General features: G+C 38.6%; 1 protein-coding gene across 1 annotated transcript in view; it reads left to right on the forward strand.

Moving 5' to 3' along the window:
* Positions 1-10,987, forward strand: part of PIP5K1B (phosphatidylinositol-4-phosphate 5-kinase type 1 beta) — a 214,206-nt gene extending 203,219 nt beyond the window's left edge. The window contains exon 14 of the mRNA XM_060102269.1: positions 10,971-10,987. Within this exon, the coding sequence (XP_059958252.1) occupies positions 10,971-10,973 (3 nt within the window). The 3' untranslated portion in view covers positions 10,974-10,987. The remainder of the gene's footprint in view (positions 1-10,970) is intronic.
* Positions 10,988-22,470: the final 11,483 nt, after the last annotated feature.

Genomic DNA, 22,470 nt, shown 5'->3' on the forward strand with positions numbered 1-22,470 from the left:
TCTGGAAGCGCAAGCTCAGTGGCCATGGCTCACACGCCCAGCCGCTCCGCAGCATGTGGGATCTTCCCGGACCGGGGAACGAACCCGTGTCCCCTGCATCGGCAGGCGGACTCTCAACCACTGCGCCACGAGGGAAGCCCTCAAGGCTTCTTAATTAAGGCCCTGTAGTCTCTGGTTCTTGGGAAAGAATAATTTCACCACTGATTCTGAATCTAAATTTTTTTTAAGTGCAAAGGTAGGAAATTTAGACCTAAGCTTCCTTCCAGCTATAAAACCCCATAGCGCTGTGGTTGGACTCCATATATATAGACTGTGTCCTGATTTCTGTTGCACTAGTGTATGTATTTGTTCATCTCCTTAAAAAAAAAATTCCTGATTTCTGTAGCACTAGTGTATGTATTTGTTCATCTCCTTAAAAAAAAATGGTGAGCTTTTGGACACCAGCAACTGTTGTTCAAAGAGAAATCCCCTATTCCAATCTATTTCCAAGTGATTGTGCCTTGTGAAGTACCCCCAATATGAGGTAGATATGAATGTGATAAAAAGTAAATATAGAGCCTTATGTTAAAAAAAAAAAAAGATTTCCAGAGAACATGGTGGCTGCTTGGTGTTTGAAGCATCTCTGGAGAGCCAAGAGCTGGAGGGGACACCAGACCCAAGGGGATGATTAGGGTGGGGCATTGTGAAGCCTTTACATGTGTTTGTGGTGGTGCTGTGAGTTTAGACGAAAATGAGGGGAGTGAGGCAGGATGAGCTGGTGTGCTCTCATGGCAACAGATAGAATGTTGGCCAAAAGAACAATATGAACTAGAAAGGAAAACAGTGGGGCTGGGGAAAACGGGCTCAGTATAGGAAAAGGAAATAAGGGACTTGCCACCTACAATAGCCTGGAGAGAAATCAATATTTTCCTCAAGGGTATTTTGGCAAAGAATTTCAACTTGAATTCAAAATGAGGCTGCCCTTGGACACCAGACAGGAAAAGATCCTGCTTCTGTGGGACCCTGGAGCTGAACTCTGAGGCAGTTGTAGTTTAAAAAGAACATTGCCCCTGAGGGTCAGGAGCTCATGGAACAAGGATACCCCAGGGACTATTTAGTGTGATCATCTTAGCCAGTCTGACTGTCCTGAAGTTCTGCTTTGTTTCAGCGCTGCCCTTAAATCTCCTCACAGCACATTCCAGATCTTGTGAAATTCTATTGGCTAAATATGTCTTTTAAACAGTCGGTTGAGGGTATATATGTGTGTGTATCTTTCAGGGAAAAGCTTGAAAAAAAGTGAGGGTAGGAAATGAGCCTAGAAATGAGACCTTGGAAGAGAAACTTCTCGTCTTTGATGCCGTCTGCACATGGCTCTAAAAAGTCAACTTAGACCCTCCAACTTAGCTCATCTTGAAGTGATCTATACTTTGGGGGTCACCGGGGCAATCTGGCTTCCAAAAAGTGCAGTCCACCCTCCCAAAGGGCTTTGTGGTTAGCACACAAACTGCTTTTGCTTTGCTATGTTCCCTTATTTCTCTGTGTCTGTGTTTTAAATAATTTTATTGAAAAGGCTTTGCAGTCTTTGACCACATGTGTGCATTACTGTGTAGTTTCAATCACAGAATTAAGTACTTGAGTTTAAGTGGAAATAAAAATACAAGCCTCTCACACACCCACACACTTACTCACATATGTGGCTAAACAATGCTAAGGATTAAGGCCACAGAAATACCTTAAACCTCTACTCCTTTCACGGCAACTGTTATCATACCTTTACCTTCAGGTCCCAGAATTTAAAATATATCATGCATTCTCAAAGCATCACATGCTTAGGAAGAAACACTGGCATCTGTGTGGATGTATGATTGCGTGCAGTCCGACTGGTTAAGATGACCACACTAAAGAGTCCCTGGGGTATCCTTGTTCCATGAGCTCCTGACAGGGGCAATGTTCTTTTAAAACACAGCAGTTATTAGGCATAGAGGGAACTTACCTCAACATAATAACAGCCATATATGAAAAACCCACAGCCAACATCGTTCTCTATGGTGAAAAACTGAAACCATTTCCTCTAAGATCACAAACAAGACAAGGTTGTCCACTCTCACCACTATTATTCAACAAACATAGTTTTGGAAGTTTTAGCCATAGCAGTCAGAGAAGAAAAAGAAATGAGTCCAAATGGGAAAAGAAGAAGTAAAGCTGTCACTGTTTGCAGATGACATGATACTATACATAGAGAATCCTAAAGATGCTACCAGAAAACTACTAGAGCTAATCAATGAATTTGGTAAAGTAGAAGGATACAAAATTAATGCACAGAAATCTCTGGCATTCCTATACACTAATGATGAAAAATCTGAAAGTGAAATCAAGAAAACACTCCCATTTACCATTGCAACAAAAAGAATAAAATATCTAGGAATAAACCTACCTAAGGAGACAAAAGACCTGTATGCAGAAAATTATAAGACACTGATGAAAGAAATTAAAGATGATACAAATAGATGGAGAGATGTACCATGTTCTTGGATTGGAAGGATCAACATTGAGAAAATGACTCTACTACCCAAAGCAATCTACAGATTCAATGCAATCCCTAACAAACTACCAATGGCATTTTTCACAGAACTAGAACAAAAATTTTCACAATTTGTATGGAAACACAAAAGACCCCGAATCGCCAAAGCAATCTTGAAAAAGAAAAATGGAGCTGGAGGAATCAGGCTCCCAGACTTCAGACTCTACTACAAAGCTGCAGTAATCAAGGCAGTATGGTACTGGCACAAAAACAGAAACATACATCAATGGAACAGGAGGGAAAGCCCAGAGATAAACCCACACACCTATGGTCACCTTATTTTTGAAAAAGGACGCAAGAATATACAATGGAGAAAAGACAGCGTTTTCAATAGGTGCTGGGAAAACTGGGCACCTACATGTAAAAGAATGAAATTAGAACACTCCCTAACACCATACACAAAAATAAACTCAGAATGGATTAAAGACCTAAATGTAAGGCCAGAAACTATCAAACTCTTAGAGGAAAACATAGGCAGAACACTCTATGACATAAATCACAGCAAGATCCTTTTAGACCCACCTCCTAGAGAAATGGAAATAAAAACAAAAATAAACAAATGGGACCTAATAAAACTGAAAAGCTTTTGCACAGCAAAGGAAACCATAAACAAGACGAAAAGACAACCCTCAGAATGGGAGAAGAAATTTGCCAATGAAGCAACTGACAAAGGATTAATCTCCAAAATTTACATGCAGCTCATGCAGCTCCATATCGAAAAAACCCAAACAACTCAATCCAAAAATGGGCAGAAGACCTAAATAGACATTTCTCCAAAGAAGATATACTGATGGCCAACAAACACATGAAAGAATGCTCAGCATCACTAATCATTAGAGAAATGCAAATCAAAACTACAATGAGGTATCACCTCACACCGTTCAGAATGGCCATCATCAAAAATTCTGCAAATAGTAAATGCTGGAGAGAGTGTAGAGAAAAGGGAACCCTCTTGCACTGTTGGTGAGAATGTAAATTGATACAGCCACTATGGAGAACAGTATGCAGGTTCCTTAAAAAACTAAAAATAGAATTACCATACAACCCAGCAATCCCACTACTGGGCATATTCTCTGAGAAAACCATAATTCAAAAAGAGTCATGTACCAAAATGTTCATTGCAGCTCTATTTACAATAGCCAGGACACGGAAGCAACCTAAGTGTCCATCGACAGATGAATGGATAAAGAAGATGTGGCACATATATACAATGGAATATTACTCAGCCATAAAAAGAAATGAAATTGAGTTATTTGTAGTGAGGTGGATAGACCTAGGGTCTGTCATACAGAGTGAAGTAAGTCAGAAAGAGAAAAACAAATTCTGTATGCTAACATATATATATGGAATCTTAAAAAAAACCCAAATGGTTCTGAAGAACCTAGGGGCAGGACAGGAATAAAGACACAGATGTAGAGAATGGACGTGAGGACACGGGGAGGGGGAAGGGTAAGCTGGGATGACGTGAGAGAGTGGCATGGACATATATACACTACCAAATGTAAAATAGATAGCTAGTGGGAAGCAGCCGCATAGCACAGGGAGATCAACTCGGTGCTTTGTGATCACCTAGAGGGGTGGGATAGGGAGGGTGGGAGGGAGATGCAAGAGGGAGGAGATATAGGGATATTTATATATGTATAGCTGATTCAATTTGTTATAAAGCAGAAACACACCATTGTAAAGCAGTTATACTCCAATAAAGATGTTTAAGTAAATAAATAAACAAATGAACAAACAAACACAGCAGTTCAGTTGGTGATAGAACTGAAATTTTCTGCCATCCCTTACCTGAGATATGGCTAGGTTCTCTCTCCAAAGCACCAGTTCCCATTTCTGTTTCTAAATCCATCAGGTCAGGAGAGGGTTGAGTCTCAGCACCTCAGAAGAAGTTGCTTGTGTTCAGGGCACTAATACCTGAAGAACCCATCTTCATGTTGGGGAGCTGGAGGGGATTCTACATGCACCATATTTTGAAGAATAAACTCAAGCTATGAGTTTCTTCCCAGGGTAGACAGACAGCTGACACTTTGTCTCTTCACTGATGGCCAATACAGGACTTGTGGATTATAATTTGAAGAAAGGAAAATTATTGCACACTTAATACTAAATAATGGATAATAAAATTGCCTTCTGGAGCCAGCTTACCATGGCCAAGTTTACAAGCAGGGAGACACTGTGCTTTCAAGTTCCACAGAAGACTTAAAGACCTGTCAAAAAAAAAAAAAAAGACCTGTCAGGCCACCTCATTTTATTAGGGTTATAAATGGACACTTTCGGGTAACCAAACATGTCATCCCAGGATTACATTACAACATGGATATAGAATTGGCAGTTCTCACCCAACTTTGACATTCTTGTACCCTGGGGGTGAGAGTGAGTGCTTAACGAAGTTTATAGAAACTTCTACAAGACCTTCAGTTTACAAAAAACTTGATTTCAACAGGACAAGAAATAAGATGGTGGAGTAGAGGACTTGAGCTCACCTTCTCTCACAAAAACACCAAAGTCACAACTAACTGCTGAACAACCATCAACACAGAAAGACTTGAATCTAACAAAAACGATATTCTACACCCAGAGACAAAGAAGAAGCTACAATGAGATGGTGGGAGAGGCACATTCACAATAAAATCAAATCCCATACCAGTGGGTGACCCACAAACTGGAAAATAATTATATCACAGAGGTTCTCCCACAGGAGTGAGAGTTCTGAGCCTCATGGCAGGCTTCCCAGACTGGGGTTCTGGCATTGGGAGGAGGATCCCCCAGAGCATTTGGCTTTGAAGGCCAGCAGGGCTTGAGTGCAGGAGCTCCAACAGGACTGGGAGAAACAGACTCCACTCTTGGGAGGCATGCAGAGGTTTCACATGAACTGGGACCCAGGGCAAAGCAGTGACTCCATTAAGAGCCTCGGCCAGACCCACCTGTGGGTCTTGGAGGGCCTCCTGGGGATGTGGGGGTCAGCTGTGCTCACTGCAGGGGCAAGGACAATGGTGGTGCATGCCCCAGGGAATACTCATTGGCTTGAGTTCTCCTGGAGGTCACCATTTTGGCACTGAGACCTGGCCCCACCCAACAGCCTGCAGCCTCCAATGCTAGAATGCCTCAGACCAAACAACAAACAGGGTGGGAACACAGCCCCACCCACCAGCAGACAGGCTGCCTAAAGTCATCCTGAGCCAACAGCCACCTGTAAACACACCCCTTGATGTGACCCTGCCCATCAGAGGGACAAGACCCAGCTCCACCAGTGGGCAGGCACCAGTCCCTCCCACCAAGAAGCCTGAACAAGCTCCTGGGCCAAATTCACACACCAGGGTGTAGACACCAGAACCGAGAAGGATTACAGTCCTGCAGCCTGAGGAACAGAGACCACAAACACAGAAAGTTAGACAAAATGAGACAGCAGAGAAATATGTGCCAGACGAAGCAACAAGATAAAACCCCAGAAGAACAACTAAGTGAAGTGGAGATAGGCAATCTACCTGAAAAAGAATTCAGAATAATGATAGTAAAAAATGACTCAAGATCTCAGAAAAAGATTGGAGGCACAGACTGAGAGGATACAAGAAATGTTTAATAAAGAGCTAGAAGTTTAAAGAACAAAACATATGAAAAATATAATAACTGAAATGAAAAATATACTAGAAGGACTCAATAGCAGAATAAATGAGGCAGAAGAATGAATAAGTGAGCTGGAAGATAGAATGGTGAAAATCACTGCTTCAGAACAGAACAAAGGAAAAAGAATGAAAAGAAATGAGGACAGTCTCAGAGGCCTCTGGGACAACATTAAATGCACCAACATTTCTCCTTCTGGGACTCCTATAATGCAAGAGAGAGAAAGAGGGCCTGAGAAAATATTTGAAGAGATAATAGCCAACAACTACCCTAACATGGGAAAGGAAACAGCCACCCAAGTCCAGGAAGCACAAAGAGTCCCATATAGGATAAACCCAAGGAGGAACATGCCAAGACGCATATTAATCAAACTGACAAAAAGACCATGAGAAAGTATTAAAACCAACAAGGTAAAAGCAACAAATAATATACAAGGGAATCCCCATATGGTTATCAGCTGGTTTTTCAGCAGAAACTCTGCAGGCCAGAAGGGAATGGCATGATGTATTTAGAGTGACAAAAAGGAAAAACCTTCAACCAAGAATACTCTACCCACCAAGGCTCTTGTTCAGATTTGACAGAGAAATCAAAAGCTTTACAAGCAAAAGCTAAGAGAATTCAGCACCACCAAACCAGCTTTACAACAAACGCTAAAGGAACTTCTCTAGATGAAAAAGAAAAGGCCATGACTAGAAACAAGAAAATTACAAATGAAAAAGCTCACCAGTAAAGGCAATCTCATATGGTAAAGGTAGGAAATCATCCACACACAAATATTATATAAAAATCAGCAATCATGAGAAGAGAAGGGTACAAGTGTAGGATATTGGAAATGCATTTGAAAATAAGAGACCAGCAACTGAAAACAGTCTTGTGTGTATGTGTGTGTGTGTGTGTGTGTATAGACTGCTATATCAAAACCTCATGGTAACCACAAACCGAAAATCAACAATAGATACACAAAAAAGAAAAAGGAATCCAAACACATCACTAAAGTTAGACATCAAATTACAAGAGAGGAGAACAAAAGAGGAAGGGAAGAAAAAGACCTACAAAAACAAATCCAAAACAATTAACAAGATGGCAGTAAGAACATACATATTGATAATTACCTTAAAAGTAAATGGATTAAATGCTCCAACCAAAAGACATAGACTGGCTGAATGGATACAAAAACAAGATCCATATATATGCTGTCTACAAGAGACCCACCTCAGATCTAGGGACACATATAGACTGCAAGTGAGGGGATGGAAGAAGGTATTCCATGCACATGGAAATCAAAAGAAACCTAGAGTAGCGATACTCATATCAGACAAAAGAGACTTTAAAATAAAGCCTATTACAAGAGACAAAGAAGGACACTACAGAATGATCAAGGATCAATCCAAGAAGATATAACAATTGTAAATATATATGCGCCCAACATAGAAGCACCTCAATATATAAGGCAAATACTAATAGCCATTAAAGGAGAAGCCAACAGTAACACAATAATAGTGGGTGACTTTAACACCCCACTTTCATCAATGGACAGATCACCCAGACAGAAAATCAATAAGGAAACACAGGCCTTAAATGACACATTAGATCAGAGGGCCTTAACCAATATTTATAGAACACTCCATCCAAAAGCAGCAGAATACACATTCTTCTCAAGTGCACATGGAAGGTTCTCCAGGATAAATCATATGCTGGGCCACAAAGCAAGTCTCAGTAAATTTAAGAAAATTGAAGTTGTATCAGGTATCTTTTCTGACCACAACACTATGAGATTAGAAATCAACTACAAGAAATAAACTAAAAAACACAAACACATGGAGCCTAAACAATATGCTGCTAAACAACCAATGGAACACTGAGGAAATCAAAAAAACCTAGAGACAAATGAAAATGAAAGCATAACAATCTAAAACCTAAGGGACGCAGCAAAAGCAGTTCTAAGAGGGAAGTTTATAGCAATACAATCTTAGGAAACAAGAAAAATCACAAACAACCTGTTCTTACACATAAAGCAACTAAAGAAAGAGGAACAAACAAAACCAAAAGGCAGTAGAAGGAAAGATACCATAAAGATCAGAGCAGAAATAAATGAAATAGAGACGAAGAAAACAATAGCAAAGACCAGTGAAACTAAAAGCTGGTTCCTTGAAAAGATAAACAAAGTTGATAAACCTTTAGCCAGACTCATCAAGAAAAAAAAGGGAACAGACTCAAATCAATAAAATTAGAAATGAAAAAAGTTACAACTGACACCACAGAAACACAAAGGATAACAGACTACTACAAGCGACCATATGCTAATAAAACAGACAACCTAGAAGAAATGGACCAATTGTCCATTGGACAATCTTCCAAGACAGAACCAGGAAGAAATAGAAAATATGAACAGACCAATCACAAGTAATGAGATTGAAACTGTGATTTTAAAACTTCCAACGAACAAAAGTCCAGAACCAGCTGGCTTCATAGGTGAATTCTATCAAACATTTAGAGAAGACTTAACACCTATCCTTCTGAAACTATTCCAAAAAATTGCAGAGGAAGGAACACTCCCAAACTCAGGCCAACATCACCCTGATACCAAAACCAGTCAAAGATACAACAACAACAACAACAAAAGAAAATTACAGGCCAATATCACTGATGCACATAGACACAAAAATCCTCAACAAAATACTAGCAAACCGAATCCAACAATACATTAAAAGGATCATACACCATGATCAAGTGGGATTTATCCCAGGGATGCAAGGATTCTTCAATATATGCAGATCAATCAGTGTGATACACCACATTAACAAATTGAATAATAAAAATCATATGATCATCTAAATAGATGCAGAACAAGCTTTTGACAAAATTCAGTACCCGTTCCTGATTAAAAACTCTCCAGAAAGTGGGCATAAAGAGAACCTACCTCAACATAAGAAAAGCCATAGATGACAGACCCACAGCTAACATCATACTCAGTGGTGAAAAGCTGAAAGCATTTCCTCTAAGATCAGGAACAAGACAAGGATGTCCACTCTCACCACTATTATTCAACATAGTTTTGGAAGTGCTAGCCACAGCAATCAGAATAGAAAAAGAAATAAAAGGAATACAAATTGGAAAAGAAGTAAAACTGCCACTGTTTGCAGATGACAGGATAGTATACATAGATAATCCTAAAAATGCTACCAGAAAACTACTAGAGCTCATCAATGAATTCGGTAAAGTGGCAGGATACAAAATTAATACACAGAAATCTGTTGCATTTCTATACACTAGCAATGAAAGATCAGAAAGAGAAATTAAGGAAACAATCCCATTTACCTTAGCATCAAAAAGAATAAATTTAATACCTAGGAATAAACCTACCTAAGGAGGCAAAAGACCTGTACTCTGAAAACTGTAAGATGCTGATGAAAGAAATTGAAGATGATAGAAACAGCTGGAAAGATATACCATGTTTTTGGATTGGAAAAATCAATATTGTCAAAATGACTGTAATACCAAGGCAATCTACAGATTCAGTGCAATCCCTGTCAAATTACCAATGGCATTTTTCGCAGAACTAGAACACAAAAATCTTAAAATATGTATGGAGACACAAGAGACCTCGAATAGCCAAAGCAATCTTGAGAAAGAAAAATGGAGCTGGAGGAATCAGGCTCCCTGACTTCAGACTTTACTACAAAGCTGTAGTCATCACAACAATATGGTGCTGGCACAAAAACGGAAATATAGATCAACAGAACAGGATAGAAAGTAACAGTGTGAACATGTTTTAGATTAATGAGAGGGAGGAGTCTCAACTATTAAACAACAAAAGTTACAACTCACAATAGGCTCAAATTACGAGATGTAATACTTTTAAACAGAATCCTCTTTGATATAGTTTCTTTCCTAATAATTTTCAGTCATTTCAAACTTTTTACTCAAGTTTTTTCAGCCTCTAAATGAATGTGTTGGGCCACACAATCTCTGTGATCCCAACTGCAACCTTCTTAACTACTATTTTGGAGACACTAATATTGCCAGGCACTAAATGATATGTATAGAATTTGTGTATATCATGTATGTGTGTCTATTTGTACAGATACTATTTCCTCATAGAAAAGTTTATCACTTATAAAGTAGGGTTTATTACTCCCATTTAACAGATAATTAAGGTGCAAAGATGGTTAAGTAACTTGCATAATGTCCTGTAGCTGTAATAATTAGAGAGAATCAATAGATTTAAGCCATTGTGTCTGACTGACCATGGTACCACTTCCCCGTATATATCTTCGTACAGCTGTCAGAGGTTCAATTAGCTGCTTCTGACCTTAAGTGGCTACCATTTTAGGTCCAGTATTTGCTGGACATATTTTTTGCTCCCCAGCCACAGGGATAGTGTGTAAAAATGCACACAGCATTCTTGAGTTTCAGACCATGTTCAAGTTGCTCTGATTGGCTTCAGGCCTGATATACCACAGCACATACCCAAAGCCCTGTGCACTTGGAGGGCAGGAGTGTGTCTTAGCCAGCGCTGTTTCCTTCAAAGTCCCTAGCACTAAGCTGTGATGTGGTAAGTGCTTGATAAATCTTGGTGTAATTTACATGTTGCAGGTCCAGGGAAGCAGATGTTCATCACTGCAAAAGAATCAATTCCAGGCCTAATGCCCTCCCATTTCTACCTGCATGTTTTCCAGGCACAAGTCATTGGAAGAAAGAATGAACTTGTTTGCAATCATGAGGTGCCATTATAAATTGATGCCAAAACTTAGTCTTACATCTGCTTTCTTTTTTTCTCCCCCAGTAAGTGAAAATGGTGACCACCTAAGCAGATGGATGAGGCAGGAACACGGTTGTGAGAGAGAAGTTTCTCCACTCCACAATTTCCCAAAGGAAACTTGGCTGAGCCCCACTACACACAGAGTCATAATCAACTGGACTTGGAGTTTGCGAGATGTCAGGGGAGCCTTGGCCGAGAGGCTGATCAGCAGATGTGATGTGAAAAATACCACACTCTTCTGTCATTTGCTGTTGCTTGCTGAACTGTGAAGAACTGCATGAACTCTATTTAAGCTGCTTTCTATACCATTGCCTTTGGACTTGGAAGTGCTATTTTACTATTGACACTTGCATTATTTCATTTTGCATGCATCCAGTGATTATCCATAAGCAACATATGTAATCTGCTTATATATTTTTTAAAAATCTATCCATGCAAAATGGTAAATAAAGTCTGAATTATGCTCTTTTTCAAAGTTATAATCAGCCCATGTCATTAAAAGTTTAAATTGGTTTCATATAAAGATCAGTGTAATAGGTCTGCATATACTTTATAGAAAATTAGCTTCTATAAAGATTTTTTCACTGTTTACTAGTGAAATGAGAAAAGCAAAGCTATTTATAAAAGGCCTTATGTCGTGTACATACAGTGTCTTTGAAATATTTGTGATTTAGTTTATTGCTTGTAAAAGAGATTATATAATTTATTTAGTAAATACTATTGTAAACTACAGTTTTATTGAGAGAAATAAAATATTTTGTTCTCAGTTGTGGTATTATATTAGTTCTAATGGTTTATGGTCTTTACATTTCTTTCTTTTGTTAATAAAAAAGAAGTAACTTAGATACCCCTCATTTTTACATATTCTGGAATCCTAAATAAACTGACTCTCGTGATTGATAGATGAAAATGGAGAGAAAATTCCCCGGGCCCTGAGAAAAGACTCAATAGCAGATTCTGCTCAACTTGTTCAAGAGACTTTCCCAAATGTCCTGGTGTGTTAGTCAGCTTTCACTATGTTATGTTGTGGTAACAAACAATCCCCAAATCTCTGGATTGGGATCCAGAGCAACCCCTATCTAGGACATGCCACGTTTATGGCAGAAGAAAAAATGTGATAGTGGAACCATGGGAGCTCATAAAGCTTCTGCTTCAACATGGTTTACAGAACTTCTCACATTCCACTGGCCAAAGCAAATAACATTGACAAGTCTGTCGTCAAAGTGTTGGGAAGTGTACTTTTCACATAGGATAGACTCAGCAGAGAGGGGCAATGAATATTTAAGCAGTTAATACATCTATAGTATCACATGAGTGTCCCAAGCAGCAGAAGGTTAAGAGGCTGCATAATCATACACTGCAGAAAAAATCATTAGAAAGCAAAAAGACATTCCTGATGAGTAAGATGCTCAGTGTAAAATACTTCAAGTTAAAGCAAGCTGATTCTCATAAGCAAACATAATATTAGCTTTTGTAAATACAGCTTGGAGCCTTGGTGACTCAGTATAAGTATTAATTTCACCTGCAGAGTTGGTGCTGGGAATTTATCCTGGGTTGGGCTGTCAATGGGAAATTTTACTGAAGTGGATCATGGAGGATTCTTTGCCTCTCTCTGCCTGGTATCCATATGTGCTAGCAGATGCCCGATCTTACTATAGGGGTTTACTTAGCTGCAGTCCTACTCTTCCCCCTCCCATTTGTATCCATTTATCTAAGCAGGGGTCCTTAAGCCCAGGACCCATTGATTCTTAGGAGGGTCACAGATGAATATTAATAGGGCCATGAAATAATATACACAAGTTGGGTATGCCTTTGTGTATATGGGGGCTTTTTTCATGAAGAGAAAGACAATAATTTCCATCAAATTCACAGTGACTTTGACCCAAGAACTGTTGAGAACCACTATTTTAAGACTTAACTCAAATGCTATTTCAATGCCATGAAGCTGTCCATAATGCCCAATCCTCTCTCCCCCCACCACCACCATCACCCTTAGCCAGTCTGTGGTCAACTCACCTGTCTCAGAAAACCTCAACACTTTGTACCTTCTTTTAAAAATTGAGGTATAACTTACATATAATAGAGTGCACAACTATTAATTGTATGATGCAATGATTTTTTACATATATACACACACCCTGTAAGCAGCACCTAGAACAAGAGAGAGAATATTTCCAGCTAACCTACAGGCTCTTTCATGCCCCCTCCCCATCAATACCATTGGTAGGATTGATGCCTTTCCATCAATGCCCCAAAGGTAACCATTATTATTATTTCTATCATCATGGATAAGTTTTGCCAGTTCTTGAACTTCATATAGAGTAATAGAGTATGTCCTCTTTATCTAGCTTTTTGGTGTCATTGTTGTTCAACACTGTATGAGAACCATTCATTTCACTGTATACAGTGAAAGCTCATTCTTTTTCATTGCTGAGTAGTATTCTGCTGTATGATTATCCCACAATTTTCTACTCTATTGCTGATTGACATTTGGGTAGCTTCCAATTTGGGGCCATAAGCATGCGCACTGAAAGATAAATAATGAGTCCCTAGACATCTTCCTCCACACAGTTCCTAGATGCAGACAGCTTGACTTCTAGCACCCATACTGGGTGTGGAAGAATTTTCTCTGAAAAAAATATCACTACCAGGAAGTAGATGACCATATGCTAATTTGCCTAAGATAGTCTGAGTTTATGTCGGACACTCAGGCATAATAACAGTATATACTTTCACTCTCAAAAATGTTCCATTTTTACCACAAATTATATAGTTACCTTACCGAGGGGGAAAGCTTAAAGGTAATAACACTGGAGATTTCCCTAACAACTGACTCAGCCAAGGCACCCTACAGTGAAGTTCCACGACACCCCCCACACCCAGTGCTCACTCACATTTTAGTCCCCACTCAATACACAGCCAACCAAATATCACAAGACGTCTAAGGAAATTCTCTAAAATGAGACTGAAGTATACAAACAGAAAATTGCCACTGGGGTAAACAAGGACAGCAAGAAGTAAAGTTCAAAACAAAAATTACCATACATCTTCAAAGATAATAAATTATACAGCATCCATGAAGCATGATCAGGATGCTGGGACAAAAATGAACATTCTTACATATGGCCAAAAAGCACATCAAAAGATGCTCAAGGGCTTCCCTGGTGGCGCAGTGGTTGAGAGTCCGCCTGCCGATGCAGGGGACACGGGTTCATGCCCCAGTCCAGGAAGATCCCACATGCCGCGGAGCGGCTGGGCCCGTGAGCCATGGCCGCTGGGCCTGTGCGTCTGGAGCCTGTGCTCCGCAACGGGAGAGGCCACAACAGTGAGAGGTCCGCGTACCGTGGAAAAAAAAAAAAGATGCTCAACATCACTAATCATTAGAGAAATGCAAGTCAAAGCTGCAATGAGCTATCACCTCACACCAGTCAGAATGGCCATCATCAAAAAAATCTACAGGGCTTCCCTGGTGGTACAGTGGTTAAGAATCCTCCTGCCAATGCAGGGGACATGGGATCAAGCCCTGGTCTGGGAAGATCCCACATGCCACAGAGTAACTAAGCCCGTGCGCCACAACTACTGAGCCTGCGCTCTAGAGCCTGTGCTCTAGAGCCTGTGAGCCACAACTACTGAAGCCCATGTGCCTAGAGACCATGCTCTGCAACAAGGGAAGCTACCGCATTGAGAAGCCTGTGCACCGCAACAAAGAGTAGCCCACGCTCACTGCAACTAGAGAAAGCCCACATGCAGCAACGAAGACCCAACACAGCCAAAAATAATTAAATAAAAAAAATTTTTAATACTTAAAAAAATTTTTTTTTAATCTACAAACAAGAAATGCTGGAGAGGGTGTGGAGAAAAGGGAGCCCTCCTACACTGTTGGTGGGAATGTAAATTGGTACAGCCACTATGGAGAACAGAAAACTAAAAATAGAACTACCATATGTTCCTGCAGTCCCACTCCTCAGCATATACCTGAAGAAAATCATAATTCGAAAAGATATATGCACCCCAATGTTCACTGCAGCACTATTTACAATAGCCAGGACATGGAAGCAACCTAAATGTCCATCGACAGAGGAATGGATAAAGATGTGGTATATATATATACAATAGAATACTACTTATCCATAAAAAAGAACAAAATGATGCCATTTGCAGCAACATGAATGGACCTAGAGATTGTCAGACTGAGTGAAGTCAGTCAGACAGAGAAAGACAAATATCATCTGATATTGCTTATATGTGGAATCTAAAAAAAGGGTAAAAATGAACTTATTTACAAAACAGAAATAGAGTCACAGATGTAGCAAACAAACTTACAGTTACCAGTGGGTAAGTGGGGGGAGGGATAAATTGGGAAATTGGGATTGACATATACACACTACTATACATTAAATAGATAACTAATAAGGACCTACTTTATAGCACAGGAAACTCTACTCAATACTCTGTAATGGCTTATATGGGAAAAGAATCTAAAAAAGTGTGGCTATCCTTTACATCATGTTGGAGTTAGTATTTTTGAAAACTTTGGGGACAAGAATGTGGAGGTGACACACATCAACTTAGAAAATGAAAAAAAGGAACACAGATGACCAATTCTTCCTCTCCCCATTTCTAACCTTATAAGAACCCATACTAATTTTTTATGTTCTAGCTTCTTTACATACAGTATATCATTTAATAGGCACAGTGGTCTTGAGCAAACATAATAACCTATATTATATATAAATAGTAGAATGTATAAAGCACCCCCCAAAATTTGTAATTAAAAAAATTAAAAATTGGATATGTGTATATGTATGGCTGATTCACTGTGCTGTACACCTGAAACTAACAAACAGAATATTGTAAATCAACTATACTCCAATAAAAATTTTAATTAATAAATAAATAAATACAGGGAGTCTAGCCAACCTTAAGATTCCACACTTCTAACTACTATACTATATAACCTTGTATATGTAGCAACCTACATATGTATATAACCTATATATGTTATATAACCTCATATATGAAGGTTCTCTGCAGACAAAAAAATCACTGTGACAAAGGGAGAGATTTATGCAGGGAAAACATAGGAAACAAAAAAAGATAGTTGCAGTTTAAATAAGAACTTAGAGCTGCATGTGTTAAATGAGAATAAGAAGGTATGAAAACAGTAGATGTTAAAATTACAAGACTACATATTGAACTGATACATCTTGGCATGTTAATAAACCCATGGAAAAAGATCTAGGATTAACTAGGATTAGTGTAGCAGTTAAGAAAAATAAGATAGCATATCCAAATGTTTGCATAAGTAGATGGAATTAAATGCAAAAATAATCAGTAAGAATAGCATCTATGCATTGAAAACACATTCAAGGACATGTGTTATGCTTCACCAAACAAAACAAGGCATTTCCATAATATAAGCATCACAGAAGCATTTATTTAGTCTGTTAGTAAATACTTACTAACTAGGGATATCAATACTTATAGAATTTTCTATTAATTTGTTTTATTTAAGTTAATTTTCTTATACATGAAACAAAAATTAAATTGTAACATTCAAAATTTTTGTAAAGTGCATTTGCATTGCTAAATTTTATGGACCAAAATATTCCAGAAATCATACAAATTTAACTTTCTGTTTTCAGTTTTATAACAAAGAAAATGATAATTTATAATATTCATTGTTTGGGGCAGACAGATAATGATTTCAATATATATTTTAGTTTTTAAGTGATTAAATAAGTATATGGAAAAAGAATGAACATTCTGAAAACATAAAAGAGCTCTTGGAAATTAAAAGCATGATGGCAGAAATTAGGATCTAATTGAGAGAGTGATTAGGAGATAAGGTTCAAGATACATCCCAAAAAGATTAAAAATAGGTGAAACGAAATAAGAAAACTTGAAGACCATTCCACTAGATCCAATATCCAAATAATAGGACTTCCAGAAAGAGAAAATAGAGACAATGGATGTAAGAAAATCCTCAAACAAATGTCAAGAAATTTTCCCAGAGCTAAAGGATGTGAGTTTCCAGATTGAAAGGGACTCTAAGCACCCAAACAATGGATGAAAATGAACCTTACCATGCAATTTCAGACCACCAAGGATGATAAGATTCTACAAGCTTTCAGAGTAAAATTAATTTTATATAAAGGCTCAAAATTGTATCAAATTTCTCAACAGCATACCAGTAGCTAGAAACCAATGGAACTATGCCTTCAAAATTCTGAGAGAAATGTATTGCTAACCTATAATTCTATACCCTGTGTATTAGTCAGTGTTCTCTAGAGAAATAGAATAGTAGAGACATAGACATGGATAACAGATTTATTTTAAGAAATTGGCTCACACAACTGTGGGGAAAGACAATTCTGATATTCACAGGGCAGGCTGTCAGGCTGGAAACTCAGGCATGGGTTAATAGAGCAATCCTGAGGCAGAATTTCTTCTTTCCGAGGACACTTCAGTTTTTGCTATAAGGCCTTCACTTGATTGGATCAGGCCCACACATGTTATTGAGGGTAATCTCCTTTACTTTAAGTCAACTGATTAAAGATCTCAATTACATCTATAAAATATTTTCACAGCAATACCTGTATTAGTTTTTGATTAAATGACTGGGTGCTCTACCCTAGCCAAGTTGATACATAAAAGTAATCATCACACCCTGGAAAACCAATTAAAAGTGAGGGTAGAATAAAATTATCTATGAAAAAATCATTTCCATCTTCCCTTTATCTAGAAACTCCCAAAAGATGTGTTTAACCAAAATGAGATAGTAAACCAAGAAAAAGAAAGCCATGAAATAGAAAGCCATTGGATCCAGAAATCAAGAGATCCAACCCAAGAGGAAGGTGAAAGGAATGCCCAGGATGAACATAAAGGGAAATCCCAACACGGCAACAATGGAGGAGATCTATAAATAAATCACTCCAGATTGGAGTGGGTCAGATGCCTCTAGACACAACTTCTCCAAGAAGGTAAAGATACCCAAAAGACTTATAAAATAAGGACAGAAAATTAACTCTAGGTATACTGGATCTGAGCCTGGAGCAGGGGGAAAAGGGGTAGAGGTGGGGAAGATTATTAACAGAACAACAACAAAAAAAAAACTGGTGAAATCTGAATAAAGTCTGAAATTTAGTTAATAGTATTGTACAAAAGACAACACTGAGTTTGGAAAAATAATATTAGCATCTTATGTAAGTATGACTCAAGAGAAACTGGTTAAATGGTATATAGAAACTCTGTTCTAGGGAATGCCCTGGCAGTTCAGTGGTTAGGACTCAGTGTTTTCACTGCCACGGCCTGGGATTGATCCCTGGTTGGAGAACTAAGATCCCACGAGCCATATGTGGTGCTGGGAAAACTGGACAGCTACATGTAAAAGAATGAAATTAGAACACTCCCTAACACTATACACAAAAGTAAAGTCAAAATGGATTAAAGACCTAAATGTAAGACCGGACACTATAAAACTCTTAGAGGAAAACATAGGAAGGACACTCTTTGACATAAACCACAGCAAGATCCTTTTTGATCCACCTCCTAGAGAAATGGAAATAAAAGAAAAAATAAACAAATGGGATCTAATGAAACTTAAAAGCTTTTGCACAGCAAAGGAGACCATAAACAAGACAAAAAGACAACCCTCAGCATGGGAGAAAATATTGGCAAACGAATCAACAAAGGATTAATCTCCAAAATATACAAACAGCTCATGCAGCTCAATATCAAAAAAAAAAAACAACCCAATCCAAAAATGGGCAGAAGACCTAAATAGACTTTTCTCCAAAGAAGACATACAGATGGCCAAGAGGCACATGAAAAGATGCTCAACATCAATAACTACTAGAGACATGCAAATCAAAAATACTATGAGGTATCACCTCACACTGGTTAGACAGGGCATCATCAGAAAATATACAAACAATAAATGCTGGAGAGGGTGTGGAGAAAATGGAACCCTCTTGCACTGTTGGTGGGAATGTAGACTGATACACCCACTATGGAGAACAGTATGGAGGTTCCTTAAAAAACTAAAAATAGAATTACCATATGACCCAGCAATCCCACTACTGGGCATATACCCAGATAAAACCATAATTCAAAAAGACACATTCACCCCAGTATTCATTGCAGCACTATTTACAATAGCCAGGTCATGGAAGCAACCTAAATGTCCATTGACAGACGAATGGATAAAGATGTGGAATATATATACAATGAAATATTACTCAGCCATAAAAAGGAACAAAATTAGGTCATTTGTAGAGACGTGGATGGACCTAGAGACTGTCATACAGAGTGAAACAAGTCAGAAAGAGAAAAACAAATATCGTTTATTAATGCATATATGTGGAATCTAGAGAAATGGTACAGATTAACCAGTTTGCAAGGAAGAAATAGACACACAGATGTAGAGAACAAATGTATGGACACCAAGGGGGGAAAGTGGGAGTGGGATGAATTGGGAGATTGGGATTGACATATATACACTAATATGTATAAAATAGATAACTAATGAGAACCTGCTGTATAACACAGGGAGCTCTACTTCATTTCGCTGTACAGTAGAAACTAACACAACATTGTAAAACAACTATGCCTCAATTAAGAAAAAGAAGAAGAAATTCTGTCTTTGCAAATTTTCTGTAAATCTGATATTATTTTCAAAGAAGTTTATTAAAACTGAAAAAGAAATGAGCAAAAGATTTAAACAGACACTTCAAAGAAAATATATGGTTGGCAAATAAGAACAAGAAAAGATACTCAACATCATCAGTCATTAGGGAAATGCAAATTAAAACTATAATGACATGCTAATACACATATATTAAGATGGCTAAATTTTTGTAATTCAAAATACCAAGTGCTGATGAGAATGCAAGGCAATTCTAACTGCCATACTTTGCTGTTGGGAATGCAAAATAGTACAGCCACTAGGGAAAAATGTGTCAGTTTCTAATAAAGTTAAACATACCCTTATCATGTGACTCAGCAATTCAACTCCTGGTATTTAACTTAGAAAATTGAAAACTTACATTTGCATAAACACTTGTACATGGATGCTTATAACAGCTTTATTAACAATCACCAAAAACTGAAAACAACCCAAATGTCCCACAATGGGTGAATGGATAAACAAACTGTGGCTCATTCACACAATGAAATGATACACAGCAATAAAAAGAACTATTGACACACTCAAAAATATGGATGAATCTAAAAGGCATTATGCTGAGTGAAAGAAGCTAGACTCTACAGATCACTTACTGTATGAATTCATTTATATGACATCCTAGAAAAGGCAAATGATGGGGTTAGAGAACAGGTCAGTGATTGCCAACTAAAATAGGGGCAGTATGAGGCAATTTGGGGGTCAAAAGAACTGTTCTCTATCTTGATTATGGTTGTGGTTACACAAAATTACATATGTGTTAAAACTCATAGAATTGTTCACCAAAAGAAAAAATTGAATTTTACTATATGTAATTTTAAAAAAATGTTAACCAGTTAAGTTTAAAACACGTAAAATAGACTATTAAAACTCTTAGATGTTTTATGTAAGTCTCATGGTAACCACAAAGCAAAAACCTACAGTAGATACACAAATAATAAAGAGAAAGGAATCTAAGTATACCACTTAGAAAATCATTAAATCACAAAAGAAGAGAGCAAAAGAAACAAAGGAAATATAAAACAGCCAGAAGGGCTTCCCTGGTGGCGCAGTGGTTGAGAGTCCGCCTGCCAATGCAGGGGACACGGGTTTGTGCCCCGGTCCGGGAAGATCCCACATGCCACGGAGCGGCTGGGCCCGTGAGCCATGGCCGCTGAGCCTGCGCGTCTGGAGCCTGTGCTCCGCAACGGGAGCTGCTACGGCAGTGAGAGGCCCGCGTACCGGAAAAAAAAAAAAAAAAAAAAAAAAACAGCCAGAAAACAATTTTTAAATGGCAATAAATCTGTATCTATCAACAGTTACTTTAAATGTAAATGACCTAATTTCTCCAGTCAAAAGAGGTAGTATGGTTGAATGGATTAAAAAATGATAATAAAGCCCAACTATATGCTGCCTTTAAGAGACTCACTTCAACTCTAAGCATACACAGACTGAAAGTGAAAGATGAAAAGAAAAATATTCCATGCAAATGGAAACTGAAAGAAAGCTGGGGTAGCTATACTTATATCAGAAAAAAAAACATAGACTTTAAGATAAAGATTGTAATAAGAGACAAAGAAGTTTATCATGTGATGATAAAGGGGTCAATCTAACAAGAGGATACAGCATTTGTAACTATTTATGCACCCAACATAGGACTACCTAAATATATAAAGTAAATATTAACACATTATTGACTGGGGGATCTTTGCAGAAACAAACACCTGTGGCCGTAATACGTCTCCAGCAAAAATGTGTTAACAGACCTAAAGGGAGAAATAGACAGCAATACAATAATAGAAGAGCACTTCAACACCTCAGTTTTATCGATGGGTAGATCATAAAGACAGAAAATCTATAAAGAAACACTGGACTTAAACTACATACAAGACCAGACAGACTTGACATTTTCAGATCATTCTATCCAAAAGCAGCAGAATACACATTTTTCTCAAGTGTACAGGGAACATTCTCCAAGATATGTCATATGTTAGGCCACAAAACAAGTCAATAATTTTAAGAAGATTGAAAAAAGTCATGCATCTTTTCTGACCACAATGGTATGAAAGTAGAAATCAATGACAAGAAGAAAACTGGAAAATTCTTAAATACATGGAGATTAAACAACATGCTCCTGAACAAGCAATGGGTCAAAGAAGAAATGAAGAGAAATCAAAAAAATATCTAGAGACAAATGAAAATGGAAATACAACATATCAAATCTTATGGCATGCAGCAAAAGCGGTTCTAAGAGAGAAATTCATAGTGATAAATGCTTACATTAAGAAACAAGAAAGGGGCTTCCCTGGTGGCGCAGTGGTTGAGAGTCCGCCTGCCGATGCAGGGGACACGGGTTCGTGCTCCAGTCCGGGAGGATCCCACATGCCGCGGAGAGGCTAGGCCCGTGAGCCATGGCCGCTGAGCCTGTGCGTCCGGACCCTGTGCTCCGCAACGGGAGAGGCCACAGCGGTGAGAGGCCCGCGTACCGCAAAAAAAAAAAAAAAAAAAAAAAGAAACAAGAAAGGGGGCTTCCCTGGTGGTGCAGTGGTTGAGAGCCCGCCTGCCGATGCAGGGGACACGGGTTCGTGCCCCAGTCCGGGAGGATCCCGCATGCCACGGAGCAGCTGGGCCCGTGAGCCATGGCCGCTGAGCCTGCACGTCCGGAGCCTGTGCTCTGCAACAGGAGAGGCCACAGCAGTGAGAGGCCCGCATACCGGAAAAAAAAAAAAAAAGAAAGAAACAAGAAAGGGCTTCCCCCATGGCGCAGTGGTTGAGAATCTGCCTGCCAATGCATGGGACACGGGTTCGAACCCTGGTTTGGGAAGATCCCACATGCCGCAGAGCAACTAGGTCCGTGAGCCA

The sequence above is a fragment of the Mesoplodon densirostris genome, chromosome 6 (assembly GCF_025265405.1).
Source record: "Mesoplodon densirostris isolate mMesDen1 chromosome 6, mMesDen1 primary haplotype, whole genome shotgun sequence".
Taxonomy (NCBI): Eukaryota; Metazoa; Chordata; class Mammalia; order Artiodactyla; family Ziphiidae; genus Mesoplodon; species Mesoplodon densirostris.